The sequence below is a fragment of the Podarcis tiliguerta genome, assembly GCF_965153285.1.
Source record: "Podarcis tiliguerta genome assembly, chromosome: 11".
NCBI lineage: Eukaryota > Metazoa > Chordata > Lepidosauria > Squamata > Lacertidae > Podarcis > Podarcis tiliguerta.
The window spans coordinates 27685029-27704407 of NC_139544.1; the positions used below are offsets into that span (position 1 = coordinate 27685029).

A 19379-nucleotide genomic window follows, 5' to 3' on the forward strand; every position below is an offset into this window, starting at 1 on the left:
TGTGCATATTCCCTAGGCAATCTGTTATCTGAATGCTTAAAATTATAGGGTTGTATTTTAAATGATGAACAGTATGACCCATGATTCATTTACCAACTACTGTAAACCAAGAACTAGCATTGTAGGAGGCAACTTTAACATATTGGAACTCTTGTCTACCACTTAATTAAATTATGCAATCAGGAAACAGGTACTATATTGCAGCTTGGGGTGATTTGGAAGGAAATTAGCATAGGCAGCAGCTCCTAACAAAAATGGCACTCCATTAATTGTATCACACCAGGGACTTCAATTGCACTGAAACCCTGCTGTAACAAGTCAGCGTGATGGGTGCATTGTGGAAGTTGTTAGGACACCTTTGCTGCTTTTGTCCAGTTCTGAACTTCTTGCCATGCTCTTGAACTCCCAAACCATGGCTCTTGAGGCTCATGCCTGCTTCTGCTAAGCCTAAGTAAATATCTCTTGTTCACTTACAAGTAAGAGACTCTGCTTGTGTGTTTTGGGGTGGGAGCCAAGACACCCTGAAGAATTTAGCATTGTCAGCAAACATAGCCAACTCACTGCTCATCCCTAACTACTGAAAGTTTATGAACAAGTTTTAAAAGCACAGGCCCAAAAACCAATCCTTGGGGGATTCCACTTCCTACATCTCTCCAGAGAACAGTCCATAAATTCCTATTCCCTGCTTCCGGATACTTAACCAATTCCTGGTCCACATGAGCACCTCTCCTTTTATTTCATGACTGCTAAGCTTGCTCAGGGAACTCGTTTCTAACTGAACTGTCCATTTATCCATTTTAATCTGTTTTACTATCTTAACTTTTGTATGTTTTAAAGTATGGTTGTGCTCTGATGAAGATAAAAACTTAGTCCTAAGTTTAAAAAGAATTTCTAGCTTGCCTTAGCTAGGGTTGCCATATGTCTGGGATTTAACCAGCAAAAATAGCATCTGGGGGGAATTTTGGAAAATCAGCAAAATGTCCAGGATTTTGAAGTTGATTGCTCAACAACCTTGATTTTCATTTTCATTTTAAAAAAGGCTCAACAACTTTTCCATCCTGAATTTCACTTCTAGAACTATGGCAAAACAGCAGCAGTCCAGACACTTGCCTGGATACCTCCTCAGAATGCCTCACTCTGAGGTGGGACCCCTCTTGGCCCTTCCTCAGTGTGAGGTGGACAGCCTCATAGATTCCTCAAAGGCTTTATGGTGGCATCAAGGCTGCCGCAGCAGGTGAGACAACAAGCAAGCTTGCCTCAAGAGGGGCCATTTCCCATTCTTGCCACCTGAGGCAAGTGTCTCAGCTTGCCTCATTATACCACCAGTCCTGTCTTTGGGCATGCTAGCTCATCATAAAAGTAGGGAAACACATTTCTCTTGTATTTTGGGGAGGCATTTGGGTGAGTAAAGCACTTTTCTTCTTCCCATTCCCTGCCATCACACAAACTAGCACGTTCTGATCCTATAGCTACTTGCAAAGCTAATATTGATTTCTGTCTTTTGGCTACCCAATTTGTATCATAGTTCTGCTTCCATTTTGCTATTCAACATGGAACAGCACAAAAAGTCAGTTGGAAAGTGAGCCGCGCATTCAAAATGGGTAATAAGCTATGCTTTGCTAAACCACCTATCCTGAATCAAATCAGGAGGGATAAGCTCTGTAGATACACCACCCCTGCTTCTCTATCCCCACTAATTGAGTTGGTGTTTCACTTTAACGGCGGGTGGGCTCTCTGAGGTGCAGTTAGCTGTCCTCTTAGTTCCTATTAATAGGGAATGCGTTCAGAGACTCGCAGCTTCAGTTGGGAAGAGCACATCATATGAGCATACTGCTGGAGGCAGAGAATGTGAGTCAAAAGCTCCCGGAGAAGTAGCACGCGTAGCAGAAAAGTCCACAGTTCTGTGGATTTCAGTCAAATTAGTTTTACAAGAAGTCGCTTGCCTGAAATTTCCGAGCCTTTCCTTTCATGCAGTAGAATCCATTTGCGAAATCCTAGTATTTCTTGCGAGCAAAAAAACCTCTCAGGCGGCCTGAGGCCCCTGTAAAAAAAAACACAAACAAACACACACGCAGCTGGAGAGGGCTTTGCATTGCAGCAGCTCAAGGCAGTCATGCGGAACAGGTTGGAGATCCAAGACTGGGCACATTTCTGTGCAATGAAAGAGAATATGACATTTGTGCTACTATAAATAGAACATGCCTTTTTGGTCCAAATTAAAATGCTGAGCATCCATTTCTTCCCAACTCCTAGATGAAAAGGCAAACATAATCTCAGTAGAATCTGGTATCTACAAGTTGATGATAAAAAAGTATAGTCTTTTCATTATGACTCATTGTTCCTAAATGTGATTGCAGTGGGGGGGGGGGGCGCTGAGGGCGAATAGCATGATGTAACATTTGATAAGTCATTTGGGAATCATATAACCCGTTTGCATCACCGGACAAGAGAAAGTAGGCTTTGGATGTGACAGAGGGGGCTGGCCTGAAACATGAACTTGCCTCTTCTTTGTCTCTCTCTTCACTCCGTTCTCAAAACATCACTGGCTGCATTGACAGATGGCTGGAACTGCAGCTGCTGAACCAGCAGAAGAGCTTCCTTCGTTTTTCCATTGAAGGCAGCTTCTGCATAGGAAACTAGAGCTCTCAGGTTGAAACAGTGATGAGGGACCGACTGCATGCTACTTCAATATTGTGATTAGAAACAATATATTTTTATATATATAAAAAAAATACAAAGTGGGGGTGGGACAATTATCAGAATTCCATCCCGTTTCCCCATTGAATTGCGCTTTTAAAAATACATATAAAAATCTGCATGATTTGATCTCTGATTTCTGCAGTAATAGTCCAATGCTCTGTCTAGGATGCCCGACTTTTCTCTTGGTCAGAGTACTGAAATAAACTATGCCTGCTATCCAATAAGGTACAGGATCCAATATGGGATCCAGAGGGCAGCTTTTGCTTAGTTGCTTCAGCAAAGGTTGTTGAAAATTACCTGGTTCCAGTGGACCTGCTTTGGGTTGTCAAAACACCACTTGCAGAGCAATGTTTCTGAGGACTGGCCCTATCATTAGGCAGAGTAAAATGCATGTGTCGGGCCACAGAGACAGAGGGGTGTTGATTCCCCTGGCCATTCCTCTTGAGCTGTTCCCATCCTCCCAACCTGGTGCCCCAGCAATGCTGGTTCTTGCATCTTGCTATCCTTTGCAGCCTGTCTGTGTTGTCTAATCACCTTCTACCAATGCATTACAATCAGTGCCATTGGGGAACACTCCCAACTAAGTAAGCAGGCAGACTGGTAAACCTGCTCAGGCCATGTGCTCCGGCATGCATTGTGTGTGCACATGTTGCTATACTCATGCGATGCACACTGTTGCATAGGAGCAGCTGTTTGAGTGGGTAAAGAGCGCAGGAACCAGGTGGAGAGGCAAATGAATGGCAACAAAATGTTGGTGGCCAGAGCAGCTGTGTTTGCAACATCATATTATTATTATTTGATATTAAATTTATATGTTGCCCTTCATCCAAAGATCTCAGGGCAATTCAAAACATAAAACATAGTGTGCCCTGACCCTCTCAGCTAGCTTACTGCCCTCAGAAGGGTATGTTCACATTACTGCTTACTCTGCATCCAGTGTGCTCCTACTGCTAGTTTTTGAAGCCACATTCACACAACTTCAGCCACAATCCATACCAGTCCTGTAGTTTATTGCCAAAGGTGTTGCTTGCTGTGTTTTCCCTTCAAACCAATTGTGAACTTTTGAGACCGCCATTGCACACGTGAAAATGAGTCCCCATGTGTAGATCACAGCATCACAAATAAGATCTGGGAGGTTGCAGGGGTGGGGCAACCAAAAAGGTCATGTGGGTCAAACGAAGACATCACAAAGGCCCCTCTCTCAGGTGAACTGCACTGTGCAAATGTGGCATGAAATGCGGGGCAGGGGGAGAATGACCTTGCTGTGTTTTAAGCTGCTAATGTGAACATACCCTAAGGTTCACCAGGCAACCTGGGTGGCTGTATTTGTGTGTATATATGTATATGTGAGAGCGAGAGAGGGACACAATATTGTCCTTCACGTCCAGCAGTAAAAGAAAGTTGGGCCAGACCTGCGTACTGGTATTGTGCAGCGCTCAGGCTTGTGGAATCTTTTTTTTAAAAAAACAGCTAAAAAAATCTAGCAAATCCCTTACAGATCAGCCAGAGATATACTACCAGTAGACCCCAACCCACCTTCTCCTCCCCACCTTTCTTTTGCAGGGTACCCTGTCCAATGCCTCCAGTGGAGCTTCTAGGATAGGTTAGGCTGGCCTCAACTAGAGCCAGGGCTTTCTCGGCTGTGGCTCCAATCTGGTGGAACGCTCTGTCACAAGAGACTAGGGCCCTGCGGGACCTGACATCTTTCCGCAGGGCCTGTAAGACAGAGCTGTTCCACCAGGCCTTTGGTCAGGGCGCAGCCTGACCCCCTCCTCTGGCAATCTGCACAGAATCTTGCTTAATGGTTGCCATCAATTTGATTTTAATTAATTTTTATAATGAAAAGTTTTTAGAATGTTGGATTATTTTGATTGTTGTTAGCCGCCCTGAGCCCAGCTTTGGCTGGGGAGGGCGGGGTATAAATAAAATTTATTACTGTATTATTATTATTAGGAGCCAATGAAAGTGTCCAAGAGACAGGATAAAAAGGAAATGCCTCTTCACCTGGAGGCGATATTCACGCCCCACTTTTCACCCCCCCCCCCTTCTAACCTCTAACTTAGCTTGTGGGCTAGCATGAGTTGTGCGTGTCTGCCTTGTCTCCCGGGCCAGTACAAACCAGCGTCTCTTGTGCCCCTTATCTGCAACCAGCACCTCTTGATCCCGCCCCGGAGCCTTCCTCCTCTTCTTCTTGCACCTCCGTGAAGGCTGAGCTCTGCAGACCGCCCATCTTCCACGCTGACCCATCGCCGCGATCCTCCTCCTCCCCCCCCCCACACTTTTTGGCCAGCTGCCTCCAGCGAGCGCGCACGTGTCTGTCATTAATCTAATCACCCTCCCCCACCCCCGCCCCGTCAGTCAGCCGGCACGAGCCTGCGCGGTCCGTGTGACTTAGCAGCTGCGAGGAGCGCGAGAAAAGTCCGGCGCGCGAGACAAAGTTCGGTGGAGGCGCGTTCCTTGCTCGCTTGCGACGCCTCACGCGACGACGGCTGCTGCTTCCTTCTCCTCCTCCTCCTCCTCTTTCGCGCCCACTCGCGGCTGCCACCCTGCGGGTGGTGCACCCAGACTGAGCCGCAGCCGGGGCACGCCGCTGAGGCAGCCGCCTATCGCGGGGCTGAGGCGGCCAGCGCGCAGCCTCTTCCTTTGGCCGGCCTGGATTGAAGCCTCCAGGCTCCACCGGGCTCTGCTGCTGTTGCCTCCGCAGCAGTAGACGCCGGCGGTGGTGGCGTTTGTGGAGAAGCGGGAGGAGGCGGCGGCCAAGAGACGAGGAGGAGGCGGCGGTTATGGAGCCTGAGGCAGCAGCGGCGGAGAAGCCCAGCGACCCCGAGCCGGCGTCCTCCTCCTCCTCGTCTTCCTCCTTCCAGGCCCGGCTGTGGAGAAACCTGCAGCTGGGCGGCAAGAGCAAAGGCGGCAAAGCGGCAGCCGCCGAGCGCCGCAGTGCGGAGACCTCGCCGTCGCTTCCTCGCGCTCGAGCCGAGCAGCAGCAGCAGCCGCCTGAACAGCCGGCGGCGGCCAAGGGGGATTTGCTGAGCGGCGGCGCCGTCAAGTGGAGCGGCTTCAGGCGCAGGAAGCACGTGCTGGACCGCGTCTTCTCGTCGTCCCAGCCCAACCTCTGCTGCTCCTCGGCGGAGCCCCTGGAGGCCGTGAGCAGCGAGGCCGGCTCGGCGCTGCGCCGCCTGAGGGAGCACATCCTGCACCACCACCACCACCACCAGGGCAGGGGGCAGCCGCCGTCGCCTCAGGCCCGCCGCCCCGACGACGCGCGCCCCGCCGCCTCCTCCTCGGCGTCGTCTTCGCTCTGCCCGTCGCCGGCCGCCCCCGCCCGAGCCGACAGGGGGCGCGGCGGGGATGGCGCCCCGCAAGCCGAGAAGGGGGAGGAGCTTCCCCCGACGCCGCAGCCCCGGCCGGGGGCGCACCTGTCCCACCAGAAGAGCTCCTCCCTGCCGGGCACCGCTTGCTTGGAGCAACTGCTGCAGGAGTCGCCCACCAAGGGCAAGGCCAGAGCGAGGGAGGGCAGTGGCAGCCCCGCGGTGAGTCGCTGGAGGGGAGGGGGCGACGTTTGGCTCCCCGCTGCTTGCGTGGATGCTGGGGGGTTTCCCCCTTCGGTTTGGGAGGCAGAGGCTTTTGTTTTGGCAACTCCCCCCCCCCGGACTCGTGAGGGTCAGGAAAGGGTTAAAAGGTTCACGTGCTTCGCGTCTGAACCCGGATTTGTGTTTCACTTAAATGTGATGGGGAAAGGACAAAGAATTAAGTTATTTCTCCATGCATGCAAAGACGGGGTACTTGATTGGGGACTTCCATGACAGTACTAGATGGTACACAGGAAACTTTGGCCTAAGTTGGCCATGGATTGGTATCCATACTCAAGGGTGTACATGTAGTTGTGGTTTTGTATTACATAACCATAAAAAGTAGGCAAACTAGGTGCCTTTGTGTGAATGTGGCAAGGACCACGAGAGTCAATTTTTATCTTTTTGAGGAGAGGAGTGCATTGGTGGCTGTTGCTCCAGCCACAGTTTCTCGGTGTATCAAAAGTGTACACCCTTGGCCCAAGGGCTAGGTGTTAACTTAGGAGCAGTTCAACTTGACATATTTGGGTAGCTTGCTGGATGTTCAGCTTTTTCTGACCCCCCCCCCCGCATTTGCCCTGTAAAATAGCAACTTTGAGCACTAGTTTGCTTCCCCCCCCCCCCAGTAGTTCTGTGGTATCTTCACCAAGATCACTTGGCAACATTTTCTTTGCAAAGTTTTCATGGGGGGGGGAGTGGAGGAATTTTGGTTCAGGTGTTCTTTACTTCTGGAGAAAATGTTTCACACTTGGTTATGTAGGAAGGTCCAGGCAGGTGAAAGATGTTAACACCTGTACACATAAGAATATGCAGTTGGCTCGTTTTCTTAAACAGCAGGTTTGTACACTGGAAACTGGTCTTGACATTGAAGTAATCTACATGTGTGTTTACTGGAGTGCAGTTAGCTTGGATGTATAACGTCTGACACTAGAGAGATACAGAGTGTAGATTAGAGTTGGGAATATTTGCAGTGGTTGCAGCATTTGGATTTTCCCACCCTATATGATGTCAGAGCCTTTGTCAGCAAATAAGCTCTGAATAAGATTGATGTCTAAATCTGAATGAAGAAATGATGGCTCAGGCAGGACACATGCAGAGAACCTATGCTGCTTCTGTGCAGGTAACTTATTTCATTCATGCTTACTGTGAGATTGGTGTGAGATATTGAGTGCATATAGACTTACTCTGATATTTGCATGCAGCTACATGCATGATGTTTAAGAAAACGAGCCAACTGCATATTCTTATGTGTACAGGTGTTAACATCTTTCACCTGCCTGGACCTTCCTACATAACCAAGTGTAAAACAGCATGATGTGCAAAGTAATTTGTAGTGTCAGTATTTTGAGACAGCCGCAAGGCTACTTGTTCCATCCACTTGTGCAATCAATCCCCTTTTAGAAACAACATATATAAATATTTTGAAGATGAGATGATTTCTTATAAAAGGAGATATTTGTACTCCCTAGGTTAAATATTCCTTAGCTAAACAGAAAATGTGCACAAACCAGAAGGAGTACTACCTTCACTACCTCTGAGAGACATCTGCCTCTCCTCCCTCCCAATTTGGATTATATCCACTTAAATGCCAACAATATTCTTAACCTTCATAAAGGAAAAAAATGGCAGTCGTATTTGGGTAATCCCCCCCAACTGACTTTCATTGTATCTTATTTTATTTATAACTACAAGTATTTATAAACTGTCAGGTCATGAAAAAATGTTGTGGCAGTGATACATGTGCGCTTTAAGAGTAAGACCTTCTGAACTCAATAGGATTTACTTCTGAGTAAACATGCGATTAACCTGCTTCCCTCCATCACTTTTTGCTTGAAAAAGCATGAGTCAAAATTAGATGTATTCTGGGTGGGGGTGGGTAAAATGTCCTGAAATAAACCAATGGGTGGTGTGTTAGAAGAAAGACAAATCTGTTTCTTTGGGTTGGCTTTTGTTAGAAAAATCACATGGAAAATTTTTACTCCAATATGCTAACTTACATGGATTTTTTTAAAAAACGCCACCTTACCCCCCTCCATTTTTAAGATTAATTTGGTTGCCTTGTAATGTCTTTTGCCCCATGTGGTTCTTTGCAGAAAGAAAACTGTCAGTAGTAAGTGGCTGAACTATGGGTACGTTGTTTATTACTACGCAGGTGACAATAGATTAGAAGAACCATGATATTTTTTTGCAATGAAAACTATACCCCGGAGTGGATTTCAACCCTGTGTTTCATATAAAGAATTAATAACGTTGGAAATCTTGGTCTAGGACCTGCTTAATTGGTCACAATGCCTTGGAAATTAAGTGTATTGTTAACCTTATGTGCACAGTAACATGTACAAGTAACACTAAAATCTGTGATATTTCCTTTTTAGACTATTTGCTGTAGTTGTCACTAAATTTGTACACTACCCATCCATTCAAATTCTCTAAAAGCAAGATAAAATAAACCAAAACAGCATAAAGCTCAGCAACTCCCCTAAAAATATGTATAATAAACTATATGTTTCTGAAGTATAGACTTAATCCATTAACTCTTGATGTCAACGAGATTCTCATGGTCAGTTGGAATGCTTCAAGTAGCAATTGGAGGGCTGCTGTCTGAAAGCATTATTACTCATGCTCTAATTCTTAGCACATTAACTTGGAAGTTAGCTCTGTTGATTGAAATGGAGCATGCTTCTAGGCAAGTGTGTATAAGACAACATCCTTTACTTTGCTACATCATATTATCTATGCTGCAGAGTTGGTTTCTTAAACCGTACATATATATTTAACACTTCTCTTTAGATTTTAGAAATTCCACTCTAAACACAAGATTAAAGATGAAACAGTTGTAAAAAATAGGTGGTGTTTCTGTGCATTTAATTTAGTTTGTCCTGGAAGCATAGTAGCAATGGGAAGGCACATTATGGTAGGTTTGTATGATGGAAAAGCTGAAGCTCATTAGAAGGATTATGAGAAATCAATGTTCTTTTTGCAGTTGTCTTTGGGGGGGAAATCCTTTGTACACCTTGCTTGGCATAATTATGCCCTGATAAAGGGTACAATTATAAACAAATGGCACTAGTTGCATAATCTGTCTTCTGGAATCCACTCTTGCTGTTCTTGTGAGCATAATTTATTACTACTTTTGTTTACTCTTAATGCCTATGTGGTTACAAAAATCAATTATACTAGCTCCATCTGTGCACATACTTCTTTTTTCTTGGAGAAAACTTGATAGCTGAATACATAAAATCCTTGCAAAGCATTGTGTCTTGGAAGCTCTTTAGGGCACTGTCAAAACAATGGGAGTTGAACTTCAAGTAGCAAGCTTCCGAGGTCTCTAGACTCTAAAATAGAAAAAGTGAGAGATAATCTTAGGCAACAACTTTGAATACATTTGTGTTTTTCCCTTGGTTTCTGTAAACCTTCAATTTGCTTATCGAAGGTTCGAATCTCCACAACAGGGTGAGCTCCCGTTGCTCGGTCCCTGCTCCTGCCAACCTAGCAGTTCGAAAGCATGAAGTGCAAGTAGATAAATAGGTACCGCTCCGGTGGGAAGGTAAACAACGTTTCCTTGTGCTGCTCTGGTTCACCATAAGCAGCTTAGTCATCCTGGCCACATGACCCAGAAGCTGTACGCCGGCTCCCTCGGCCAATAAAGCGAGATGAGCGCCGCAACCCCAGAGTCGTCCGTGACTGGACCTAATGGTCAGGGGTCCCCTTACCTTTACCTACAGCTATACAAATCAAATAGGTTTGGCTGCTAGTAGTCATGGAAATGGATGAGGCAGGGGCAAGAACTCTGCAGGTGCTCAATTCTTGATTTTGAACTGTGTGTGGCAAAATAGCTGAGGAACATGGCTTGGTTCATCACCTGATTTTACTCCCCAGAATTCAATAATTTGATCTACGCATTGAAAGTGAGTGGGGCAACGAATAAGAAAAAAATGCATTGGTCAGGAATAGAACATATCTATGTGGCACTATTTCTGGAAGTTGCATTTGCAACCTTAGGATTGTACATCATGATCTGAAGACCCCACCTGCACGCTTCCTTCGTTATAAGTCTGCATTTGAGTTGTATAGCCTGGGAGAGAAGAAGTTTGTAGCTCAGGGTGATAGGTTGTTCCACCTCCCCTGAGGTGTACCATTCCTGTGGCAGAGAATCTTTCGCTGGCAGACTTGCTTTTGAGTATTCTTCACTTTCTTCTTGTTGGCATTAAATTATCTCCATCCAGGAAGCATAGTGGATGAGTTTTGAATATCATTGTTATATGCCTATCTAATTTGAGCTCCTTACAGAAAAAGTAGCTTACATGAGCTTTTTAACATCCCTAATTGTGTGTGCACTCAGACCATTGCCTACTTAAACATTACTGTGCGTGTGTGAATGTAATGGAAACTGACTGACTTAAGGAGAGAATTGGAATCTTAGCATATGCAGAAGGGCAAATCTCTCAGATGTGTTTTGGCATTTCCCCCCCCTCCTGTTGCCTCAGTTCAGTATCTTAATAATGCTGAAAGAGCCTTACTGGTTCAGAGCAAAAGTTCACCCAGTTCCACATTCTAGACTCACAGTGACTAACGAGATGTTCTGCAGACGGGACTTCTATGGCCATGAGAAGAACAGTGTTCTCCCCATTTGTGCTCCCCAGCAACTGGTATTCAGATGCACACATCTGTTCTGCCCTGTGCTCCATTTAGAAGAAGAGCTGGATGTAAATATAATGCCGCCTTCAGTATCACAAGGGGAAATCAGCCTACTTAAGGGTTATTGGCTTGCTTCTAGGGAGAAGAAAGTTGGATAATGTACACCGAGGTCTAATACTTACTGGGAACCAATCTTCTGAGTTGTGGTGCTGAACAAATTAATCTCATGTAGTGCCTTGGAAGGAATATTCCCACCCCTCCCTAGGAGAGAAATCCTTTATTTACAGACTGTGTGTGGCAAGGATTGGAAACTGATGATTTAGCAAGGATCTCTTAAGCCCCTACCTGACCTTCCAATCCCAAAGAGTCTTTACCACCCATGCTTAATGATGCATGCCAGCCTTTCCCCCTCAGGGACTTGTGCAAAGAAATCAAAACAGTTTCCTCTCCAATGTAAATTGCTATAGAGGTTCCAAAGTTTGCTTCTTCAGCACTCTGAGATTAAGAGCATCATGCTCTACCAACTGGGCTATTAGGGGGTAGTCTTCATTTTCTGTTGCCTGTGATTTTAACACCCCACCCCACCCCCACACAGAGTCTCTCTATATGTATGTATTTTTGGCCTTTCAATCTTCATTCAATTTGTCACTATTGTTAGTGTTGTCTCTTAGGACCTTAATGTAGCCCACGGCAGAAAATTACATAATACCCTTGCCATGTGCTCAAGGTTGACATGCTATGATCAACGCATTCAGTGGAATGAGACAGAAGATTTCTGAGTTGGCAGTGTGGATTGCACCACCAGAGTGAGGCTGAGTTATGCATTCCTTCAAATGTGGATCCTGTGGCCTTCACGATGCTACCACTCTTGTAATCCCTGACTATTGGTCATGCAGACTGGAGCTTATAGGACATGGGAGTCCATCAACTTCTGCAGGGTTGTAGGTTTCGCATTCCTGGTGTAGAATATTAGCATTGCCAATAGATGTTTTTGTGCTATATAGAAGGCAGAAAGGTTGTTTTTATATGGGGTGCATGTTTAAACTTTTGTGTATTTTGATACTTGTATGAACTTTAATTTGTAGTAAGTGGTTGTATACTAGCTCTCTGTTTATTGTGGTAGTTGACTATTTGTATGGAATTTCTTCTTTGTACAGGAGAATTTAAGAGTATAAACCTTCACCAGCACTTGGAAGGGATGCAATTTAATCCATCACCTCAGAATTTCACCTCACCATATTGCTGCATGTGTTGACATGACCTAAGATATTAGATAACACAAAGGAGGTAATCAGTTGCATGGAAAAGGAGAGTTAAGTAGCGTATTTCATATGGCAGTCAAGGGAACCGCTAGGAAGTAGAGCTCCAGTAACAGGAGACAATAAGGTGAAAGATCTTGAATCTGAGCATGTTGCACATCAAATTTTCACTTTTGCACATGCATATTTTTGTCAAACTAAGAATTTGGCAAGAGGGTTTTTTTTTGCCCACCCAACATGATTAACCTACCATAGGAAACTCAGTCTTAATGAAACACTTGGAGAGTGAATTCTGAAACAAATTGTGAACATGATGGTATTTTTCAGGATGTTCTTCAGGGATCCTTGTCAGTGTGGTGAAATGTTGCATACAAAATGTTACAGCTATAAATAGATTTTCTCACGAACACTCATTTCATTGCAAGTAGATGTGCCTTTCTAGCTCATTTAAAATCAGCACGTAGTTCTGAAACTGACAGCCTGCCAATCAGCGGATACAGTTCAGTCCTCTACTCAGAAGTCCCATTGAGTTCAGTGTAGTTTACTTCCAGATATAGGACTGCAGTACGAAACTTGCTGTGTTCTGTACATGACTAATGTGTTTGACTAATATATATATCACATTCTTTCCAGAAATATTCTCTTACATGGCAGAAACAAAGGTTGGTGGGGAGGGGCAGTTAAGCGAAATGGCGTTGGGGAAAACGGTGGGGAAATAAACAGCTTCCCCAAACACTACTTCTCTAGTCAGATTCGGTGCCCCCTGTGACTAATTTTGCGGGGTTTGTTTTTGGAGGCTTAAATGAGATATCTTTCTTGCTTCAGTGTGACTCTATCTCTGTTTTGTGGGAAGCCTGCAAGCAGGACATGAGCACAACGGCACTCTGCCCACCTTCGATTACTGCCTCTTGACAGTGAATGTAGAGCATAGCCATTGTTGCCCAGGCTCTCTTCTAAGATACTAAAAGTCAGGTGTGGGAGCCAGTGTGGTGTAGTGGTTAAGAGCGGGAGACTCGTAATCTGGTGAACCGGGTTCGATTCCCTGCTCCTCCACATGCAGATGCTGGGTGACCTTGGGCTAGTCACACTTCTCTGAAGTCTCTCAGCCCCACTCACCTCATGGAGTGTTCATTGTGGGGGAGGAAAGGAAAGAATGTTAGCCTCTTTGAGACTCCTTCGGATAGTAATAAAGCGGGATATCAAATCCAAACTCTTCTCTTCTTCTTCTTCACTTTATGGGGCTGATCTGGCCTGTTAAGCCTTTCCAAGTGGCCCTCCAACCCTGATCCATTGTTTTGGTATTATTGCCTTTGGCAGCAATTCTCTTCCCATGTCACCTTTGAAACTAATGATTGCTCTTTTCCTGGGTTGTCACTGGAGAGAAGAAGCATAGGAGAATGGAAACAAGGGGAAACAAGTAATTTTTATGTTGGGTGGGGGGGGGATTAGTTGTGCCCATTTTTGTTTCGTCCATGTCCACCACTGACCTGCAGCCTCATATGGTCAACCAAGAATCAATGTGGCCCCTGGGATGAAAAGGTTCCCCAGCCCTTGTTATATAAGCTGTAAAGAGCTCAGACCTGGATTTCCATTTTTCTTTTCCAACTGATGTTTGACAATCTGTGGCTGCTGAGGATGTTCAAGCCTCACTGGAATGTTTTTGGATGGACTTTCTCCTTAGATGCTGAAACATATATATTTTTTTACGTTTGCATACATGGTTCCCCTGATCATGCTGATATCTTCCTCTTGTTTCACAATGACCCTGTATTTTTGGCTCTGTTCCTATTGGCACTCAATCACTTGTTTTGGTTATTAGAGAGAGTGATAGCTGCAGTTCTGAACAGATTGCTTTAACTAATTATGTTATGCTGCTTTATAAAAAGTCCTGTCTACAGGTTCCTTTTTATTCTGTCCATACCATTATTTTATAAAATGATCCAATTATAGTGCCATATTGGAAACGTAATATTCAGTTTGGTTCTTCATGATAATATGCTTGGGGGGGGGGGGGAGAATTAAGATAAAAAAATCCCTGTGCCAAATGTTTGTTCTTAAAATATATTTCTTTCTTGGCTGCATTTTGCTTTAGGGCATTTATTCATTTAAAATGTTTCCTTTGCTTAAATTTTACAGGAAATCAATTAATAAATAGCTTTCATTTTACTTATGAAAGACCTGTCTAACTGCATCTGTCTGCAGCAGGGTTATTAACTGTAATGACACAGGTCAAAAGAACAATGAATAGCAATAACCAGAGCAGTGATTTTTGTAACTTTCGTATTGGATTTCATCTAGAAGGTGCCTGCTTCATTTTGCAGGATATAAATCTGTGAAATTGCTAAAGCATCATACTAAGTCTGATTTCCCTCTGAAATCAATAGGACTTGTTGGGGGGGGGGTGTCGGGAAATGATATAAGGGAACAGGGGAGCAAAATGTATTGCTCCACTTGCTCCTGTACTACAGAAGAGCGATTTGACATGCTTTCACAAGGATTCTGTGGTAGACTACAGTTACCCTTTGGCCACCCTCTGGCTAATATTTGTATAATCCACTGTGCTGTCATTGTTGTTTCTCTAGAAAATCTTCTGGATGCAGATTCTTGATTCTCCTTGAGGCATTTCTCCGATGTTGCAAGTGAATCTGTGGTATATGGAAATGAACAACTGCCTAGGTGTAATTCCTTGCAGTGGAGAGAGAGCGAGCTTGTGGACTTAAAGCACACAACTGCTTTCCATCATTCAGGTTGGGCTAGAATGATCCTCGGGGAGCCTTCCAGCTCTGATTCTATGATTCCAGTTGTGCTTTATGCTTCTGGCCCAGTGTGAGCCACAAAAGTGGTGTGTCTGATGCAAATAGAAAGCTGCTGATGGGGGGTGGGGGGAATACACTGGGGTGGCCTGATCTTTTTCCTACCTTAAATTTATTCTGCCTTCCCAACTTTCATTGTGGCATTTGGTTGAATCTAGAGCATAAAACCAATTTACTTTGGCTCCTAGCACACATTGTTTCCCATAATGATCAGTCCTTTGTAAGGTGCAAAGAGAAGCTAATCTTTTTACTTTCAATATTGTTTCTCCTTTGGGACCATTTTTATTGGATTTTATTTTCAGTATATTGCAAGCTTTCATCCTCTTTGATGGTAGGTCAGTGATGATGTATAATTTTATGTGAAAAGTTCAGTGTATTTGGTTCCTTTTATAAAGAATTTCTTTCTTTTTTGCTGAGAGCTGCTCTGGCTTCAGGGGTGGAGAAGGAAGTCCATATAAGAACTGTCAGAGCTGGCTCCTGGTCCCAGCTCACAGAGGACCAACGCTAGCCGGTAGTAATGCACAAAAGTCTTTATTGAAGTACAATTTCCATTTCCAAGCCGCAGCGCCCCAGCTCTACGTCTAGGGTTTAGACCGGCGAAGCTCCATCTGAATCTCCGCCCCCTGTACACCAGTTTAAGACTCTAGCCTTACTCCACCTCTTCCGTCTCTCCTTCCTCCTCTGGGTCCTGCTACCCCCCGGGGTCCCTTCCTTCCTGGACTCTTCTGACGCAGACGTTGACCCCCCTGACTCCTCCCGCTCTCTTCGGCGGGCTTTAGGACCTGGCTCCCTATCCGGGCTGCCAACTGTGCCACCCTCCTGTACATTTGAACTTGGCGCGCGCGCCCAGCCTTCAACCTTCCTCTTGACCGTTTCCTCGCTCCCCGACGGAGGCGTGGTCAATCCTGCCTCATGTTCTCCCGCTGGCAGCGCGCCGCCTGATCCCGATGCCTGGGACTCCTCCCCCCTACTGCACTCTGGTGTGGACGCTGGTCCGGATTTCCAACTGCTGCTCTCTGAGTCCCCTCTGGCCCCTTCTTCCTGGGGTGTCCCCCTGGGCACCCCCCTTGCCTTGACCATGGGAGCCCCTTTCTGTGAATCATCCGATTCACTGGAAAGACTCAGAGACCTCGGACCGCTGTCATCGCTGACATTTCCTTCGGACTCCTCCCCCTCGCTCTCCATTTCCTCCCTTTCCTGTGCCTCTGCTCCTGAACCCCTGACAAGAACCCTGCAGTATTCTCCTGTCTAAAGGGTAACACACATTATATTCGGCTTACATTGTGCATATCTGAATTTCACTGTAGATAATCAGGACCGAGGAAACTTGGGTCTTAATTACCTCTTACTAGTGAGCCTCGAGAGGGACACGGGTGGCGCTGTGGTCTAAACCACAGAGCCTAGGGCTTGCTAATCAGAAGGTTGGCTATTCGAATCCCCACAACAGGGTGAGCTCCCGTTGCTCAGTCCCTGCTCCTGCCAACCTAGCATTTTGAAAGCACGTCAAAGTGCAAATAGATAAATAGGTACCGCTCCGGCGGGAAGGTAAATGGCATTTCCGTGTGTTGCTCTGGTTCGCCAGAAGCGGCTTAGTCATGCTGGCCACATGACCTGGAAGCTGTCTGCGGACAAACACCGGCTCCCTCGGCCTGTAGAGCGAGATGAGCGCGCAACCCCAGAGTCGTCTGCAACTGGACCTAATGATCAGGGGTACCTTTACCTAGTGAGCCCTGAAATGTCAATAATAGATGCATAGCTTCCTCTCTCCCTGACTCCGTGGAGAAATCTGCCCCAGGAGTGGGTTGGGGAATAACATTCTCTCACATTGCTTGCAGTAGTTGGGTGCAGGGAATGAGGTGAGCTGCTGCCTGTAAAACGCCAGAATAATGAACTGTGAAGGTGACTTCATTCATCTCTTGGAATTTAGAAAGAAAAAGCAGTGCCTGTTTTCTAGGCAGTTGCTGTTGTGGTTTCTGTTTTGAAGCTGCATCCCTTGCTGTGGAATTGTCAACCCTGGTGTTCGTTGGACATTGAGGTGGCTCTGTAATGACAGTTGCTCTGAAGATCTTCAGACTTTTATTATGCTTTGTGGATTTACAGTGTAACCCTATGCATGTTACATTGAAGAATGGGACTTACTCTCAAATAAATGTGCATGTGTTTGCAGCCTTAGATTTCTTTTCAGAATAATAAGTGTCAATATTTAAGATAGAAATTCTTTAGCGAAACTCTGACTGTTGGATTAGCAGCCTCATATAACTAACATGCTTACAGCTAATTAATGCAAGAAGGGGTTAAGACCATAGAGTAAGCTGTTCTGCCAGGTCATTCCACCTCACCTTGATAAGGATGGTTATCAAGCCTTTGTTCTTCTCATTCCACCATGTGAACTCTACCAATAAGGTGGTCTTAAGATGGTCACTCCAAACTAAGACTCCATGGCTTAAGCAAGCTATCCTTGTGTTTCTATACAAATAATTTTGAAACATTTATCACGTTTGGAACCTGTGTTTTACTGACTATGCGTTCTTAACTGCTGTATGGAAAAGCACATAAATCTGACCTTGGTTTGTAAGTAAACCAATTTTAACTTACCAATGTATGGTCTCTTTCTATGTTAAGGGAAGAGTGGAACTTTGGAAGCAACTTAGCAGGGGATATTTTAAAGGTTAAACAGCCTATATTTTTGCATTTGACTTTGCTGCATGTTTGTGATTTTAAATCTCTGCTTGGGTTCTCTCACAAAAGAGCACTTGTCCCAAACCTGGATCTTGCCATCCAGATAATTCACCTATTTATACTCGGTTTTTATCTTTAACCAAGGAAACACCAGCACTAACTTAGACAGTACAAGCCTTAGACTTCTTTGTGGTGCCCCATGCTGGGGGATGTAACAAACAAGTCAGAGGCTCAAGTTGTTATCCAGTCCAGCCTCTCCTGGGTGTCAGGATGAGATCCTCATAGTATATGCAGTAAATATATTGTCCATGTTTTCTGACACTTGGTTTATAATTACTTGATTATAAAAACACAGGTTTTTCACACTGCAGATAACCTTATTTTAGGAGTGGTCTCATTTTGGTACTGCCATCCTTCTGAACACTGACTTCTAACTGCAATATAGGTATTTGCCTCCCCAAGGAAATTAGTCTAGCCAGATGCTACTGCAGATACTCTCTCTCCCTGCCCCCATCCTGTGTATCAGTGAGTTGCACTTGAGATCTTATCTTCTGCTTGTTTAGCAATTTCCACTTTAGCAATTTGCACTTCAAGCTCCTTATCCATTTTCTTGGATTGAGACCAGCAAGGAAACCATATGGTATTATTTTCAACAGGAAAAAACCCAACCCCAGCCACTTTCCATATATAGATCAAAAGAAATACTGCATGCCTTTTTAACTGAATTACATATGAGAGAGTTACTTACAGTTATGGCTTTGCCGCTCACATTTGCAGCAGTAGAATTGCTGGGCGAATGTACCTTTGACAGTGTAAGATGTTCATGTACAGGTAGATCTATAATAATTACTTTGGCTGCTGAGTGCAGCAAGATGTACTGAATTCCTGGACTAGTGATTCATGGTAATTTGTTTGGTGCTTTTTGGAAAGAAACTCAGGTGCAATCATTTAGAAGCCAAGCCAAGAAAAGTAAATATATAGATATAGATATATACATGTGTGCTAATTTATCTCTGCTTTCTTCTTCAGTGATTCCATTTTATGGGGTTGTGACGGAGCATTCTTAAAGCACATACCATTCTTTAGCAGATGCTGCATATCTTGCTGATTTAATCTGCACTGGATTTGTTTTAAATGAAGAGTGGCATATAAACTATCAAAAATGTGTTGAGGGGGGAAGCCTTGGCTTGGGGAAGCTTTTGGGACTGACATGTATTCTGAAAATGGTGTGTTGGTACTATTGACAAGATGTTCAGAAGCCAACCTTCTGCTTTCTTAAAAATAAAAAAATTAAGCTGCTTAGAGACATAGGTACAAAAGGGCTATCCATTCTTTCCCCATAAAATTGTGCTTGATACTTGAAGAGGGTGTATGCTGGTACTGATGCATTTCAAGGAATACCTAGTTTGCTTTTAGTTAGCCAATCCCTCTCTTAAAACTGGTTTATCAGTCACTTGGCTGACTCATTTTTGTACAGGGTATTTTACTGCTTATATAGAGCTACTATTCAAAAAGGCCTTCAACAACATTACATGTCTGGATTTCAAAGGCTTTCTAAATCAGAAATACACAGTCAGCAGTTTATTAATAGGCTTGCTATGTGTCAAGAACAATGTTCATTGAGAATACAAATGTCAGTGGTACCAGCAACCTGTGGTCTATTTTTATTTATAGGTGAAATGTTAGTAGCAAGTGTGTTAACTCTGCAGTAGCTGGCCAAG

At 44.8% G+C, this 19379-nt stretch overlaps 1 protein-coding gene across 7 annotated transcripts in view; it reads left to right on the top strand.

Annotated features, from left to right (window-relative positions):
- The first annotated feature begins 4810 nt into the window (after window positions 1-4810).
- The window catches only part of MCTP1 (multiple C2 and transmembrane domain containing 1), a 166912-nt gene continuing 152343 nt past the window's right edge, over window positions 4811-19379 (top strand). For all 7 annotated transcript variants that reach the window (XM_083403796.1, XM_083403800.1, XM_083403799.1 and 4 more), the window contains exon 1: window positions 4811-6230. In XM_083403796.1, the coding sequence (XP_083259922.1) occupies window positions 5484-6230 (747 nt within the window). In that variant the 5' untranslated portion in view covers window positions 4811-5483. The remainder of the gene's footprint in view (window positions 6231-19379) is intronic.